Source organism: Nelumbo lutea, chromosome 8, assembly GCF_056320005.1.
Source record: "Nelumbo lutea isolate HS-2025 chromosome 8, American lotus-T2T, whole genome shotgun sequence".
NCBI classification, from domain to species: Eukaryota; Viridiplantae; Streptophyta; class Magnoliopsida; order Proteales; family Nelumbonaceae; genus Nelumbo; species Nelumbo lutea.
The window spans coordinates 9,910,224-9,928,639 of NC_142691.1; the positions used below are offsets into that span (position 1 = coordinate 9,910,224).

An 18,416-nucleotide genomic window follows, 5' to 3' on the forward strand; every position below is an offset into this window, starting at 1 on the left:
GGTAGAAGGGAGATATGGAAAGAACTTTACAGCATCTGGGGATTATTGGAAGATCCTTGGTGTAAAGGGAACGATTTCAATGTTATTTGCCTCACACACAAGAGAAGAGGTCATATCACCACTGGCATGAAGACTTAGGTCATATCACCACTGGATGAGTGGAAACATAGAAAGGACAGAATCAGAAATGAGGGCATTGGAAAGGACTTAGCTGTAACCCCATTCCCCAATTAGTAGCAAGATGAGAGAAAGTAGACTAAGATGGTTTGGTCATGTATATAGACAACTAATGACTGCACCAATGAGGAGTGAAATGATGCAAGTAGAAAGATCTATGAAAGCTAGTAGAAGATCAAGGAATATGTGGTCTGGAAGTGACATAAAATTATTTAAAGACTTATAATTTGACAGAAAACGTAGCTAGAGAAAAATGGTGGGACAGGATTTATGTAGTCAACCCCAAATAGTCAGGATTAAGGCTGAGTTTTCTTTTTTTTTTTTTTTTTTTGAAAAGGTAAGATAATATACTACCAAAATATACAATCAACCCATGCACATTGAGAGATTGTACAGTGGGGATATACAAAAACAAAGCAAAAATGTATGACTAAGAAGAGACCCAGCATCAAGAAAAGAACTAGGTCAGATTCCCTGAAAAGGTTTTTGTATACTTATCCATGAACGTAATAGTCCTTTTAAATTGCTTCTTATTACATCCATATCTGTGCGTTTATTCTCAAAAATGTGCATGTTCCTTTTTTCTCCACACAGTACAAATGATAGCAGAAGGTAAAATACCCTATAAAACCTTTCCTCTTCTTCTTAACACCCCTGTATTCCCCATCCTTTAATTAATTCCAGAACTGTTTCAAGCAAGCAGAATTTCACCCCAAAAACAATGAAGGCTAGATTCCATTAGTGGTGAGAGAGACTCCAATGTATAAAGAGGTGACTTGAAGATTCTAAGCATTTAATGTATAAGTATCAAATATCATTGTCCTAGTATTCCTCTTTCTGATCAGATGACTTTTGCCAAACATCTACCAAGTGAAGCTGTCCAAACCAAGAAAGCAACCTTAGATGGGATGCAGGAATTCCATATTTTATCCAAAGGAAAGTAAAATCAAATAACTAAAATACCCACCACCACATCCCAAGCAAAGGAGGATAGACCATCAATAAATTAAATGACTAAAATACCCCCTTCAGTAATAAAGTGTCTACTCCTTGAAACAGCACTGCACCTAAGCATTAATAAAATCAGGAAAATTAGACTATAGAGGACTGAATTCAAATCAAAACAAGCAAAATTTGAACTCAGATTTGACTAAATAATCGATTATTCAATTCAATCCGAATTTGACTGATTAATTACTTTAGGTAATTAATATAAATATATAATATAAAGTATATAAATATATAAGTTATCTATATAATTTATATATTATATTATATATTGATTACATGAAATTATTTATATACATAATTAGTTTGGATATTATCAAATGGAATCAGGTCATACCCGAATTCAATTCAGTAAGTTAAATGATGATATTCAAATTCAAGCGATCATAATATTCGAATTATCCAAAGTCGATTCAATTATGTCAAATCTCGAATTTGAACTCAAATTTTCAGATACCATTGACACCCCTAGGTCAAAGTACCACTGCTCCAGAAATTCAAGAAATATTTGAAAAAACATCACCCTAGATCCCAGGTGAACCCCAAACCATCATCATGCCATATGAGAACTGATAGACCAGCCCATAACTAACTCAAGATCCTTGACATTCTCCAATGACAGACCAGCATATGACATCCTCTGATAGTCCGATGTCTTTCAGGACTCTTGATAATCCCCATCACAATTATTTCTCAACATCCACCTAGAAAAAAATAAAGGTTACACAATAAATTTGACCTCTGGAGTCTTTGTGAGATTGACAAAGACCTGCTATAAGCATAATTTAATTTCAAGTTTTCAGAAACTAATATCAAACAAAAAAATCATAAATTAATCATCATATTGTGTAACAGTTAACAGGATAAAAGTTTTTATTCAGTATTAACAGGATAAAAGTCAGGGGCCATTACTTGGTATAATGGTAAAATCTCGGACTGGGAAGTGTGAGAACATGGGTTCAAGTCTGAGAGCAGCCACTTTGTGCAAAAAAAAAAAAAAAAAGAAAAGAAAAAAAAGCCAAATGTTAGGATTGTATCTGGTATACCCTCCGAAGACCCCAGATAGCTGGGACCAGCATTGGGTAATGACCTTTTAACAGGATAGAAGCTCTGCATCTTCAAAGTTTTGCTTTCAAGCAATCCATCTATTTAAATGGTAGAGATCTCTGATGCCATTTGAATTATAAGTTTGTTAAATACATTATAATGTAGAGTTAAATTGACTATCCCAATCATATTTAATACCTACAATAAATTAAGAAATTTGTATCCAAGTGCTATTCAACAATATGTGAATACAAAATGAAGTCCTACTAATGAAAGACATCCCAATAAGCAATGCATAACAGCATGAGATTGCCAAAAGGAAAATTTAGTAACCTCTATAATTTCCATGCCATTAAAAAACAGTGGAAATCAAAGAAAATGAAAAGCTAATAGGTACTGCATGGACATTGATAGACACAAATCACTTGCACAATTGAAATACAAGTCTTACCTTGTTAATGCCCAAATACACAAACTTCAAGAGTGATATGCAATCTAATGTTTACATACAGAAAAAAAGGGATGTGTAATATCAATACCTTCCTTTCAAGAGTTGCTACTCTTTGATGGTACTCCTCTCGCAATGACTCAACTTCTGACTCACTGGATTTTTTCTGTAGAATATGTTCTACTATTAACAACCAAAGAAAACATTTACAATAATACTCACAAGGTGATTTCACCATGATAAAAAAGATTTTCAAGATGGTTACATAACACCATTTCATAAGTCTGATAATTTTCGATCAAACAAATGATTTTTTATGAGTAACAGAAATTTGATTAGAATAAACAAAAACATATACAACAGAATGTTGGGCTGGACAACCACCTTACCCCATTGGATCAAACAAATGCATAGACAATACGAAATAAATAATTCTTTTAAATAGAAAAAATTAAGCACAAACCCTTATGGTCATGACAACAAGTGTTGTGTGAGAACACAAGTCTGAGAGCAGCCACCTTTTTGCTAAACTGCCAGAGATTAGCCTTGTATCCAGTCTAGCCCTCCCAAATCCAGGATGGCTGGGACCAACATTGGGTAATGGCCTCTTCACTATTCAGAATGTACAAGTGGAGCATGGTTCCAAAAAATAGTATGATACTGAGGAAGCTTCCATACATGAAGCACCTCAGATATCTTAACTGGCATCAACGACTAAAATATCCATATCAGTATGAATATGCGCAGGTCAAATTTAAGATATGGGCCATAAATATTCACAGGAACACATGGATATCCAGGAAAGTTTAACATTCACACACAAATACACAGGAAATAATTGTAGGTTTGTGAATCAAATACCTCAAATAGCAAATCCAACCTCAGATCTAGAAATACTGATATTTCAATTTTTACGCCAACTTTTGGCCCTTGGACAGGAAAAGATTCACTTCCAATCGCTGAGATATAAAAGATTCACTTTCAGTGGCGGTGGTTTGGACAGTTTGGGAAGAGAAAAATTTTAGAATATTTGGGGAGAAGGAGAGAAGCAAGGGGACACTAATTGAATCTATAACATTAAGAGTTGCAAATTGGGTGAAGACACTGAAGCTCTTCTCAGAATTTGCAGTAAATAGGTTTTTTAGGAATTTGGGGGAAATAGCTGAACCTTCCTGAGGAAACAAAGAGGTTTGGTGACCCCAAGTGGTGGGTGGATGAAATTAAATTTTGATGGCAGCCTGGGCAATCTTGGACCTTCAGGAATTGGGGATGATAAGAGATGAGGGTGGAACTATCTGGGATTTGTTTTTCGGGTCCAATTAAAGAAGGTGATTCAGTAAGGGCAGAAATTTTGGTAGTAGTTTTCAGGACACAAAAAGCCAAGGAAATAGGAATTGTAAAGCTGATCATTGAAGGGGATTTGAAGATAGTAGTAGGGTGGCTGAGTAAAGGTAAGGGGGTGGTGTGGCAATTCAGAAATGAAATTAGATGATTTAAGTGGTTCTCAAAAGATATGAACATTCAAATAAGTTGGGTAAAAAGATTGGATAATTGTTTTGCAGATGGTTTGGCTAAACAAGGTGCTCACAAACAACAAATGTATTGGACACAATTGTAATAGGGTGGCAGGGTGTGCATGTGATTTTTCGGTTTTTCCAGTAGCATTCACAACCTCTTGTTGTATCCCTTTTCGATTTAATCATTTAATGAAATCTATGTGCTGTTGATCCAAAAAAAAAAAGATATATTAGATCTAGAACACTTAAAGGCAATCAAGGCCAACCAAATGACTCCCATTGACTCAAGATACCCCAAAATGCCCCTTAGATCAGGTCACTTACCTAAGTGAGAAAAGATTCCACTGGGGAGGACCCAATTCATGAAAACACAAACCCAAAATACCAAGACAACCTAACCACTTAGCTTAAAGAGGATGCTAACCCCACTCTTGCAAGAAGAATTAGAGATAAACTCTCACCATTTGCTTTTACGTATGTCCATATAAGGTGAGGTAATCACTAGACCCCGCCCAACACATACATAATCTATTTCTGGCGTTTTTTCCTTTTTTATCAAGTTTCCTTAGGTATCTTATTCGTTTCCTTCCCTTGCTCCTTTTGTTTTTAACCTTCTTCAAATCTTCCTTTATTTCAATCTAAAGTATTATTATCCAATACGTACAGGAATTCAATGGAAGCCCATGGAAATAGTACTCCCAGTCCTAGTAACTAAGAATTTCTATGGTGTTTCACAGGAGGTACTTGTACCATGTTTAAGTTAATTGATTGTTACTTTGAATATATTTCCTTTTCTTTCATTTTTGTGATGTTTCTGGTAATTTGGAAGTAGTTTCCTGGTATCTATAGGTCTCTTCAGATATATTCGAAAAAAGGAACAAATCATAGTCCACAATTTCTAGGGGTACCCCTGAGAAAAAGCTAACTTCCAAATTGCTAGGCAAAGAACAATTTTTATAATAAAAAAATACAGTAAAATATAAGAGAGATTACAAGAGATCAAGGTGATGAGGCATCACCCAATACAAGAAGAAAGAAAAAGATTACAAATATCTTAATAACTATCCCCTCCCTTTTACAAGAGATCAAGGTGAAAGATCAGTTTTCTTATTGTGTTTACTGGTTTTTCTTTCAACCTCTCTTCATTATTTTATAGTTTAGTATGGGGAAGGACTTTAATATACATTTCAAGTTTGATAACCTAGTAGGTAATCACCATCTTCATCATCATCATCCATGCCTTATCCCAACCATATGGGGCCGGCTACATGCCTAAACCCTTTTTGTTCAATATAAGCAGCCAGTGTGTTTGACATCTTCATTCCCATGAAGCCCCTAGCTTCAAGAGTTTAAGGTATCAACCATGTTGCTCTCAAATTTTGGGCTACATTGTAGTTATTGGAATTAGGTTGGTAATTCAGTTTCCAATCTCACTCCTGTATGGTCGTCTTCATTTAGCTCATCAGATAAGAAATAAGCCTCTTTTTGTTGAGTTCTTGGCTTTGTATATTGGTAATTTTTCACCCTCTTCTTGTTCTAATAAATTCGTTTCACCTATCAAATAAGGGACCAAATGGTGTGTGTGATCAAACTAAAATAATAAATTTAAGCATGGATAGGTGTTGGATCATGTGGCATTTAGTAACTGTCGTTACTGAACGCTGCAACCCATAAGTTAAGCAGGGTCTTTCACTTTCACCATACTCCAACAAGTTTCAAAGGGATACAAGCAGCAAGTTTCAAAATAAAAATTAAGCTGGGAAATTTAAATTTTATATAAATTAGTTCTTCAGGAAGAACATTCTAGAAAGAGGCAAAAACCAAAATATGAACCAAACAGAAATGATGGCCCAGTCATATGACATGAAATTATGAAGTGAAAGGGAAATTTCGGACACAGGTATGCATGCACCAAACAAGGAAAGAAAGAAAATTGAGAAATGTCCATGGTTCGTAATTTCAATTTTGAGGAAAATTTTATAAGCCTAACAATGAGAAATTTCATAGGAAAATTCAGAATGGAATAAAATTTTCAACTTGATGTAAGCATTATGAAGAATGCAGTAGAACTACAGAAAATGTTAATGTAGACATGGTATAATACTAAAAAATAAAATAATGCAAAAATAATCATATATAATGATTAAGACCAGATTAAGGAAGAAAGGTATCGATCATGGTCATATAGGATACATTAACATGGAAAAACATGCAAATGTGATTTTAATAAATCTCTGATTTCCACATAAATAAACGGCTAGCTGATAATATAAATTGTCAGTTTTTTATCTCTTTTTCATGATAAATATCAACATAAAAATTATTTTAGTGGAAGTAATGTTAAGATTTTTGCCTAAATTATATAATTAAGGGTATCTCAATGGTAGATTTTTGTGACCCCTTAAATTGGGAATTTTCATCAGAAATGTAAGAAAAATTAGGGGGTACTTCAAGCAATGGAAACTTCATTATGGTGAAAATATCTGATTGTTATTAGAGAATCAGTTGCAATAGAAAAGCGAAAATAAAAACAGTAGTAAGGACCATACCTACCTTCAGATCCACAATTATGGCCTTTAGCTGTTCATTTTCAGTCATCAATTTTGCAATCTCATCAGCTTTTGCCTGGAAAAAAATAGTTTCACATATTGTGAGACTAACAAAGAAAATGATTAATGTAACAAGGACACTAAGCAAAAACAAGGGCATACCAAGACAAACCAAGACATAAAGACCAGTAGGTACTAGGTAAAGTCAAACAATAGTTAATAAATTGGAGAAATTGATGAAAGATTTTCTTTGGGAACCGGGGGAAAGTAGGAAGGATCATTTGATAAAGTGGGAGGTGGCATGTCAGAATAAAGAGGAGGGGGTTTGGGATTAGGAAAGTCGCTTCAAAATGATACAACATTACTAGGGAAGTGGCTGTGGAGGTGACCCTTGGAGAGAGAGAGAGAGAGATTATAGCATGAAGAGGTAGGAAGTATTCATGGTCGATCAAAAAATGGGTGGGATGCTAGAGTATCTCAGCAGGCAACCTTGGCATCACCGTGGAAAGCAATTCATGGTACTTCCTCAATTTCTTAGGTTTGTCAGGTATGATGTCTGTGTTGGTAACTCCGTCCTCTTTTGGGAGGATATTTGGGTTGGAGAGATTCCTTTGAAAGATCTCTTCCCTTCTCGGTATAAAAAGGACTTTGTATCAAATTTTTTCTCCCCTCTGGAAAATCCATTGACACCAAACTAGGATTTCAGGTGCCATAGAGGTTTAAAGGAGGAGGAAATTGATTGTTTAATCAGCATGTTAAGCCTCCTTGATAAGGTTTGTTTGGACCCTTCTAAACTAGATAAGCACATTTGGACACCCTAGCTGAATGGGCCTTTTTCTTGTGCTTCATTTTTCAAATCCCTTTCTCCGTCTCCTTCCAACCAGCTCTTCCCTGTTAAGGAAATTTGGTGCAAGCCTATTCCCCCTAAGGTTATGGCTTTTTGCCAAAAAGTGTATTATGGGAAAATAAACACCTTGGATATTCTACAAAAGAGAAGACCTTTCCTTTGTATCTCACCTAACTGGTATATCCTTTGCAGACCTCATGGTGAGGATTGTTACCATTTATTAATATTTTTTTGAAGAATAATAAGAAAAATCATTAAACAAAAAAAAATAACAGCTACAATCCAGATCCAATAGGTGCCAAGATGGCACCTAACAATACAAAGCAAAGAGAAACTCCGGTCTAGAATACATTAACTGAACCAGAAACTGACAATTGATTACACATGTTGAATTTCCAACACACTCCAAAAATTCTCCCCCAAATCCGATCTACTGACTTGATCAAAATCTAGGAGCACCCAAACCCAATCCGCTACTAGCTTTTTTTTTGGAAAAAGGTAAAGTAATTTATTCAGAATAAAAGAAGATTACAACAAGGCCCAGACCACTAGATCTGCCTGGGACCAAAACAGATTACAAGTTCATCCATGATTTAGTGCAAAACAAATGAGATACATTCTGATTTTTAAATTCCTCATTCACCGACTCCCAGGAACAAATCTTGCCCACCGCTTTCTGCACTACTTCTTCTGGGATTTTGAGTTGACCACAGAAAATTCTGTTATTTCTTTCAGTCCAAATGGACCAAAGTACAGCTTCCGGAATGATATTCTAAACAAGCTTTCCTTTCTTACTAAGACCCTCCATTCTCCAGCACATTAGCAAATAGCAACTCCTTCACAGATCTTGGCATAGATCAGCAAATTTCCAACTTCTTGAAAAAATGTCCCCAGATTGAAGAGGAAACCGGACAATGGATACACAAGTGCTCTATAGATTCTGCATTTCCACACAAAACACAGGAGGGGTCCAGAATCTGAATACCCCTTCTCTCCAGGTTAATCCTAGTCAAACATTTATCAAGAGCCATTGTCCAGACCAGGAAGTTGATCTTGGAGGGGCTAGTTGGATTCCAAATCTGCCTAGCAGGGAAGTTTTCCTGACCTGAACTGCACACCTTAAGAAAAAGGGATTTAATTGAGAAGCTACCATCTGCATTCCACTTCCAAGACCATTTATCTTCCAAACTCAAATCAATCCTCTGATTTTGAAGCAGCCCCAACAGTACTGCAAACTCTTCCACTTCCCAATCCAACAAATTCCTCCTACACAGAGGAGTCCAAATGGTGGAATCACCAGAGATGCAAATGTTATCAGCAACTGAAGAATCTTGATTCACTGCAATTTGGAACAGACGAGGAAAGGGTTCAGCCAAGGGACCCTCCAAACACCAGGGATCCTTCCAAAACTTGATTCTGTCCCCCTTGCCGACCTTAAAACTGATCCCATTCAGAAAGAGAGGGCTGTACTTTGAGATGCCTGCCCAAAGAGATTTACCCCCAATTGGATGAGGATCCAGAGTTCTCCAATCATCCCATATCGCTCCATACTTTGCCGCAATAAGACTTCTCCACCATGCATTCCTCTCAGAAGCAAATCTCCATAACCATTTACAGAGAAGAGCAGAAATAAATTCTTTCAACTTCCTAATTCCCAGTCCACCCACTTCCTTAGGAAGGCACACTTGCTCCCATTTTACAATGTGAATCTTCTTCTCATCTTCCCAACCCCTCCATAAGAAGTTTCTTTGGAGCTGTTCCAACCTATTTGCTATCTTGTTTGGGATGGGAAAGAGATAAAGGAAATAAGTGGAGAGGTTGGAGAGGGTGCTCTTAATCAATGTAACCCTACCACCAAAAGATAGATATTTTGCCTTCCAAGAGGCCAGCTTCTTCTCCATTCTCTCAATGATTGAGCACCAAATTGAGAAGGAAGAATGATTAGCCCCGAGAGGCAGACCCAAATACTTTACCGGGAGGAAATCAATTTGACAAGCCATCACAACTAGCTTTCCCACCATAGCCACCAGAGTTTCAGAACTTTTAGCTTTTTCTTCGAAGAACCTTCTATTTCTTTCATTCCACAGGAGCCAAAACTTGGCCAGGAGGAAAATATTTCTGCTGTAGACCTTGGCTGAAACACTCTTTGCCTGAATAGAGAGGAGTAGAATTTTCAAATGGTTTGTGCAGTCTTACAAGAGAAGAATAGATGAAAAACAGTCTCTTCATCCAAGTAGCACAAAACACAAACACTTGCTAAGGAGAAACCCCTACGTTTTAGGTGATCAACTGTTAGAACACTATCCAAGGCCACCAACCAAGCAAAAGCTTCCACTCTAGGTGGAACAGGATTCCCCCAAACTCCTACCTGATCTGAGGCCAGCTGATTCTTCACCATCACCAAGTAGAATGATTTAACAGTGAATACCCCATTCCTGCACTCTTTCCACCACAATCCATCCCTCAAGGAGGGTGATACCTCAACCTCCTGTAATTTTCTCAGTAGCCGGATGCATTCCTCCAATTCCTGATCCAACAATGGACTTCTGAATTTGGGTCACCAAACCATCAGATCTCCCCTCATTTTGAAGCACCTATCAACTGTTATTTGATGATCTGTCAACCTGTACAACTTTGGGCATACCTCACATAACTTCCCCACATCACACCACTCATCCTCCCAAAATCTTATCCTTGACCCACCCCCCAATTTGAACCTGACTTCAGCTTTGAATTCTTGATTGAACCACAGAATCCCTTTCCAAACACTCACCCCGTAAGAGCTGGAAACCTCCCTTGACTCCCACCCAAACCTCACCATCCCATATTTCCCAACTACAACCCTCCGCCATAGAAACTCCCTCTCCCTCTCTGGCCTAAACCTCCACAGCCACTTACCCAAGAGAACCTTGTTGAAGATTTTGACCCTCCTAATACCCAAACCACCACTTCTTTTCGGCCTACACACCTTGTCTCACCTCACCAGATGAAACTTCTTTTCTCCCCCAGACCCTCCCACAAAAAATCCCTCTTAAGTTTCTCGATTCTTTGCACAATCTTTCCTGGAATCTTCAGCAAAGATAGATAATAAGTTGATAAACTAGTTAGCACACTTCTAACTAGTGTAATTCTGCCCCCAGAGAGAGATATCTTGCTTTCCAACCCTCCAATCTCTTCTCCACTCTCTCAATTATTGGTCTCCAAGCCTCTGCTGTTGAGACTTTCGACCCTACCAGAAAACCCAAGTAAAGGAAAGGCAACTCCCCGACTTGGCATTCCAAAACTGCAGCAAACTGATCCATCGCCTCCCTCCTTATTTCCCCCACCCCAGTCAGCAAGCTCTTGGCCAGATTTACCTTCAATCCTGTAAGCGTCTCAAAATTTGCCAAAATGGCTCTAAGGTTCAGCACCTGATCCACTGAAGCATCCAAGAAAATTAGAGTGTCATCAGCATACTGGAGGCGTGAAATGTCAGGACCCTCCACCCCCACTTTGGATCCCCTTGTCAGAGACCCCTAGAAGCATGAAAGAATTCCAAACAGACTCCATTAATAAGTAAGGAAAAGGAGACAGATGAGACACATTAAAGCATCCAATTTCTCCACTTCTCCCCAAACCCCAACCTTTGCATTTCTTCCAAAAAAACTCCACTCCGCATGATCGTACGCTTTCTCAATGTCGATTTTGCAAACCAGCCGTGGTCAACCAATTCTTATCCTGGAATCAATACATTCACTGGCCACCAACACCCCATACAAGATTTGCCTACCTTCCACGAAAGTCATTTGGGTTTCTCCTACCACCTCATGAATTACTCCCTTTAACCTCCTAGATAACACCTTGGACAATAGTTTACAAGGGCTTCTAATCAGACTTATTGGTCTGAAATCTTTTATGTCCACTGCACCATCCTTCTTTTGAATCAGAGTAAAGAAAACTGCATTGAGTCATTTGTCCAAGACTTCTGAATCACAAAACTCCTTTATCATCTGAGCAAAATCTTCCTCCAAAAAAAATCCACCCGGACTTAATAAAATTGAAATTGAAACCATCCGGCCATGGTGCTTTGTCCCCATTTATCTTTTTAAGAGCTTCTCTGATTTCTTGAATCCCCCTTTCCAGCCAATTTGCAGAAAAATTACTTAATTTTTTTGGTTCCAATCCCCCAAGAGTCACCCAACTCCACCCTCTCTCCCTGTAAAGACATTTGTAAAACTCCATGATCTTCCTTTGAAACCCCTCCCAAGTTTCCAATAACTCATCTCCTACTTTGACTCTTGTGGTCAGATTTTCTTCTCTTTCTCGTACTTGCAAACACGTGAAAATATGTTGTATTCTTATCCCCTTCTTAAAGCCAAGTGGCCCTCAATTTCTGTCTCCAACTTATTTCTTTCTTTAGAATGTTCTTTCCAATTCCCCCTTCAGGCACTCTCTCTCCCTTTGGGCCTCCCTCATAAACATCCCTTTCTTCTTCCAGCCTATCTAGCCTTGCCATCCTCTCTAGTACCTCCTTCTTCCTGCTCTCTACTCTTCCCAACACCTCCGGCCTCCTGTTCTTAATTTCTTCTTTTAAAAGCTGCATTTTCCTCACCAGCTTTAGACTAGCAAAACCTTCTATCTGCATATTCTTCCATTTTCCCTCTGCCCATTCCACAAATTTTGATACTTGCAGCCAAACATTTTCAAATCTGAAGGGTTTTATCCCATTCATAGCTGCAAAATTCCTTAGCAGGATTTGTTTATGGTCCAACAAGTACGCTGATAGAACCTCTTAAATCAATTTCCCCACGTGCTCCCCCCAATCTTCTGAAAATAGGAACCTATCCAGCCTTCTAAGTATAGTTGGAACCTGCCCATTTGACCATGTGAACTTACCTCCATTTAAAGGAGAGTCAATGAGCTCACATCTGTTAATGACCTCCCCAAATATTCTCAGCCCAACACTCACCCTCCTGTCCCTGCCCCTTTTCCTCACTACATTGAAATCCCCCCCTACACACCCTCCCAGATCCCCCTCAGCCCTTCCAATTCTTCCCAGAATTCAGCCCTCTCCTCTTCTGCATTTGGCCCATTGAAATCCCCCCCCAACCCCCCCAAGGGTCAACCATTTATTAATATCATGTTCCTTTACTACAGAGCTATGGGAATGGCTCTTGTTGTTGTTTGAGAGCAGGTGGCATAGACCAGCAGAAGCAAGTTTTCATATCCAAAAAACTGATCTCTCCAATCCAATGACCGAGAACAAAATTATGGCCTCTGTAAGTTTTCATATGCATTTTTTTATAGATAACATGCATAATTTCATTAATATAAACAGATATAACAGATATGTACACTGCACAGTAAAGATCCACAAGAGGGAGGCATCATTAAACTACCTCCCTTCAAACAGAAGCAAAATTATAATTAAGCCCAAAACAGAAGTTTTCATATACATTGAAATTCATATGAATAAAAACCAGCCGGTTTTATGAAACCAGGACTGGTTCACCAATTTGGTTGGCCAATTATGGCCAGTTTTCTAACCCTCAATTTTTAGAGCCTAACCAAACCAGCCAGTGGACCAGGTCATGGTTTTTCCAACCGGTCCAGTTCTCTGGACACTGCATCCAATTGCAACATGGAAATCACGCTGCACTGCAATCCCACTACAGCCCAAGGAGAACTCTAAAACCCTTGAAACAGAGCAAACAATTTAAGCTCTAAGAGAGTTATTCTCACCAGATAAATGAATTTGTATCCAAACAAAGTTATTTGTAGGTCTATACATGCACAGAGGATAATCATAAATAGTTCGAACTAAGGACAATCATTTCTATTTTTCTTTTTACCACCCAAAGAGATCTTACTTTCCAAACCCAGAAAAATAAATAAATAAATAAATAAATGGAAGGCAAAATATTGTAAAATCCAAGCTATCCACTCTATGGATTTTTTTTTTACTTTTATTTTTTATGCATCCCCCGTAAATGGGATATTTGATGACAAAGGTATTATATGTGAGGGAAAAGGTGCTTTGCTTACTCTATCAATTTCAGGGCAGATGGAGGGTTCTCCCCCCTTCTTTCGTGTTTTTTTTTTTTTGTGTGAGTGGGAGAAGGGGGTTCAGTGGTCCCTTTGGTGATGAAGTCCACAGAGACAGGAGTGCATGCACTCATTATTGGGATTGCCATGTAATCGCATAGTTCATCTTTGACCATTGAAGGGGACGCAACCAATGTCATCCAACGGTGCCAAAGAATGTGGAGTGGATCATGGTGTCTAGTACTCTATGTAATGACATTTGGATTCCTTGGCAAGCTTGAGCCTTGAGGGTTTAGATCATATGGATTTCTAGGGTAATGAACATTATTGTTAATCCTCCAAATTCAGGAATAAAGAAAGCTTTCTAATGTGGTGAGAGCTCCACTCCCACTTGAGAATTTTTGGGCAGTAGTAGTAGGGAAGCTGAGTGTCTATATTTTCTGCATCAATCTACATCCTCTCATGTACTCTTATGCTTTTTGACATCATGACATGTATATAATATACGCTATATGCATTACCTTAAGAGAAGTATACAACAAGAAAACAGAGGGTCAGATTGTTCAAATCAATTCAATGTCATTAAGTTACGTGTTGTACAAGATATAGATTTCAATCAATGCTGCACAAATAAAACAAGGAAGTAGTAGCAAAAGATATCTATAAATATACATATAAAGATTATATACATACATATATAATGGAATTTCTTAATCAACTGATATATCTATGAAGACATCTGTAAAATTGGATCACTGCTCGTTTAAATACTTGAAGAGAGAATTGATCATAGCACCATTCCATCATATAAGTTTCAAGTTGATAGCTCTCAATGTAGGGGAAAAAAAGGAGAAAAATCCTATTGGAGCGGACTGGTCAATAATGAAAGAATTCAGGTCTAAACTATCATAAAAAAATGATGTAATATGACCTAACGATTTCAGAAAATTCAGAAAAGCAATAGAGAAGAACGGATAATGGTTTAAGGAGATGAAACCTGATATTGTAGTAGAGAATAGTTGCAAATTAACAGAAAAAATAGTAGAAGAATAAGAAAAACATGTATAAAAGATGGAAGCTTAAATACCAATTTAGGCCTTAAATCAGATGCCAAACTATGTGGATTGACAACTAGATGTTAGACATTGGGAGCATCAGCTTTTTAATATAATAATGGAAAAGCAGAAAACTTTTTAGACATGTGGCAGGGACTGTTGGTCAGAAAGCTGCTCCATCGGTAGGTGGGATGGGAACATGTATAGCTACCAATTGTCCCAATACATGTAACACTCCTGGCTCTACCAGGTGTCTAACAAAGAATGTCTACATGTGGGCAGACACTGGATTGAGCATAAAATGCACGCATTGTATTTGTGAAGGTGTGAGCTTCTGTGTGTGTGTGTGTGTGTGTGTGTGTGTGTGTGAGAGAGAGAGAGAGAGACTAATGTTTCACTCAGGAGATTTTGAAGGTTTTTTCTTTCTGCCTTTGCTTTCTTTTTTTTTTTTTTCCTTTGTGCCCCTATGCACATCTCCATTTGTTTCTTTATCAATCTGTTTCTCTCTAGATATCTGGTATTTTTTTCTCTTTAACTTTGTATTAATTTATTAATGATTAGAAAAAGAATATTAGATCAAGCAAGAATTTCCATAAGAGCACAACATTTTGTTCAATATTCTTTTTTTTTTTTTTGAGAGAGAGAGAGAGAGAAAGGAAACCAGATTTCATTAAAGAAATCTTCTTTTGTACATCTTCCCATTTTGTGCAGTATTCAAATGCAAAATGAATAGTGTGAGGCATTTGAAATACCTGAGCTTGTCTTGCAGCCCCTTGCAGTGCAGCTTCCATCATTTTCATTTCCATTTTCATCTTCTCCATTTCAACCACAGAATCTACAGTATCTGATATGTTGGTTCTAGAGTTTAAATGTTGCTCTTTAGTATCAATCTCAAAATTATTAGCGGGTTGGTTTGTTTCAACCATGCCACTGAGTAATTCGCCAGTATGAGAAACAGATTCAGAAGTCATATCTGGAGCCTGGGCATTTGGCAACTGATTATCATAGGGTTTCCTGGAATCATCATCCTTGACAATACCAGTGGAACTTGAAATAGAGGTCTCAGTCTCAGCTCCAACATCTTGATCATGCAACGACTCAATTTTTACAATAGGACTCTCCTCATCAATCACTTCTGCCTTCGTCTTTTGCTCATCCAGACCTTCACTCAAATAAATAGCAGAAGATGACTCCCCTGGTGGAGGGAGAACATTTGCCTCAGCTTGTTCTACTTCATCCATTATTAACTGGGTTCCGAGTAATTGTGGTTCTTCATGAAGTCCCACTTCCAAGCTTTCTTTCTTCTGGAGGGAATTTAAGGAGTCCCTTGTTGTTTCAGCAGTCCCAGTAATGGTATCATCCATTCTCATTGTCAACGATTGTGGATCCTTTTTGGTTTCCCTGGGATCTGAAACTACATTATTCATGCTTTCTTCACTGTGTGTATGCTCGCTTTCCTCCTTGACTTCAAGTGCTTCGTTTTCTTTCTTAGCAGAAACAATTTGTTCAGTGGAAGATGGACTGACTGCATCACTCTCAGTCCTTTCTTTTTCTTGGACTGAAGACTCAGCTTTTTCCAAAGGTTCAGTAGAATTTTCTTCAACTTTGTGCCCTATAAATGACATTACTGGTTCAAATAGTGCTTTCCTGTCTGTTGCTGAAGACCATGGTCCTAAAGCTAATAGTCCAAAGAGATTGCAAGATAAAAATGCAAAATTAGTACACATACTGCCCAAAAAGATAAAGGAATCTCAAATTTGATCTATAGCTACTATAAGAATTATATGCAACTCTTTAAATTTCTCCATGGTTTTAAATCATGGTGAAATTTCATGAATTTTCAGTTTCAGAGAATGCCACTAACACAACATAGGAAATATATCAATCCAAAAATAACTTTGGCTGAAATTTCTAAATCTCATCCAAAATTTTGGGATTTTGGCCATTTATTTCAATCATAACTTTGGAAAGTTAGTAAAATGACATAAAATATTCAATATATATATATTATTAAATACTAAAAATATTAATGAAATAATTAATACAAAAGTTTCACCTGATAGTTAGAAAAACTTTATTACAGACCATGGATTCAAAATGGCTGAATTACAAAATTTAAAACCTTGAATTTCACATGCCACTATATTAACACAATGGCAATGGATTCTCTTGTGTTTTTTTGGCTCTTTTTGTAGGATATTTGTATCAATTTTCAAGCTGTATAATACACTGAATTTCAAGATATGCCAATCAAAATCAAATTTTTGGGGGATTCCACAAGGCATCCAGTGTGCATATGAGAAGAAAATATATAAAGAACCACTATCATATGATGCAACAAGCGGGGGAACCAGAAAAATCCTGCCTACATTATCAAAGGGCAATTGAAGATTTGTACATAGAAAGTTCCTAAAGTAATCATTCCAAGACACGTGATCAATAGAATTGTTGGAGTGAGAGTGAGTTGGGAACTGAATTGTTTGACAAAGACCCTGTGCAGTTTTTCTCAATCAGTCTGCAAAAGGTTCTTTGTTTGCTCACATGTTTCATATCACTTTACAAACTCCCCACGATGTCAAATTATTCACATGGTAATAACTAGTAACATTTCCAATTTACAGTCAGTAAATCTTACTTTCACCCGTATCAGACTTATCCTCCAAACCAAGAGCGCTATCAAAATTCTTCTCTATATTCTTCACGCTCTCACTAAGCTTTGTCACTGCCCCGGCTAGATCTGGGAAGCCCCCCAGAGAGACCTTCCCCAACCACGCCATTCTTTAAGGGATAACTTAACTCGCTCGATCCAAGAGCAAAGTTCTCAGATCAGACGCACTGAAATCCTGTTAATACATGTAAACAACAAAAACATAAAGTAAAGACCAGTGACAAAAGTTTCATCTAAATGAAAACCAAAGTCCAAAACTTTTTTCTTGCAGGTGACAGAATTCCATGTACATACAGGTAAAGATCGAGCAAATTAAAGACATGGAGCAACACAAAAATGATCCAAGAATCCGTAGTTCATCGAATTCTAATGGTTCACCGTTCTTCCTTTTTCTTTGTGTGGAAAAATAAAGAGATCAGGTAACATACAAAAATGTCGAATCCTAATTAAAATCATATAATTCTAAGGAATATCAGTTGAGAGAGTACGTATGGAATTCGTTAATGTGATTCAGAGAAAAATGGCGCCAAAAAAAAAGAAAATAAAAAGGTAGATAGATACCTTGGCTCAGATTAGATCGATGAAGTGAGAACCTGAATCCAACCTATACGTCGGAGATTGTGTCTACTGCCAAAGAAAATGCGATCGCCACGTAGACTAAACATAAATACTTAGGATTATAGAAGCACTGAAGCAGAGATACGGCTAACTTCGCTAATTTCTACCTAAACTTTTCGAAGAGATGAGCTTTCAATAAGTATGAACTATGAACTATGAAACAGAGCATTTTCAAGAGAAAAACTTTGGACGGTTCATTTCATGACTCGGGAATCGGGATCAACTTGTTTCATCCGAAATTTTTACACGCGTGTAGTTATAAAATATTAATTTTTCATATGGACCCCAAATATTTACAACTTTTCTAGTTTCCCCTTAGAAGGGTAAGGGTGATCATTTCAACCTGGCCCGGCCCGTACATAATATGTGTGCGTACATAAAATAATATACACACATATATATACTAGTAAATTGATATATACTATAGTAATTAAGTACATGCGTTAAAATTTTTTTTC

At 37.4% G+C, this 18,416-nt stretch overlaps 1 protein-coding gene across 5 annotated transcripts in view; it reads right to left on the bottom strand.

The window, feature by feature from the left end:
* The window catches only part of LOC148842625 (golgin candidate 5-like), a 40,195-nt gene extending 22,002 nt beyond the window's left edge, over nt 1–18,193 (bottom strand). For all 5 annotated transcript variants that reach the window (XR_016103531.1, XR_016103529.1, XR_016103530.1 and 2 more), the window contains exons 1-5: nt 17,902–18,193; nt 17,308–17,515; nt 15,425–16,350; nt 6,751–6,822; nt 2,772–2,846 (exon numbers count right to left, since the gene is read on the bottom strand). Coding sequence is in view for 2 of the 5 variants with exons in the window: in XM_088958985.1 (XP_088815111.1) it covers nt 2,772–2,846; nt 6,751–6,822; nt 15,425–16,350; nt 17,308–17,449 (1,215 nt within the window). In the remaining 3 variants the exon portion in view is untranslated. The remainder of the gene's footprint in view (nt 1–2,771; nt 2,847–6,750; nt 6,823–15,424; nt 16,351–17,307; nt 17,516–17,901) is intronic.
* Nucleotides 18,194–18,416: the final 223 nt, after the last annotated feature.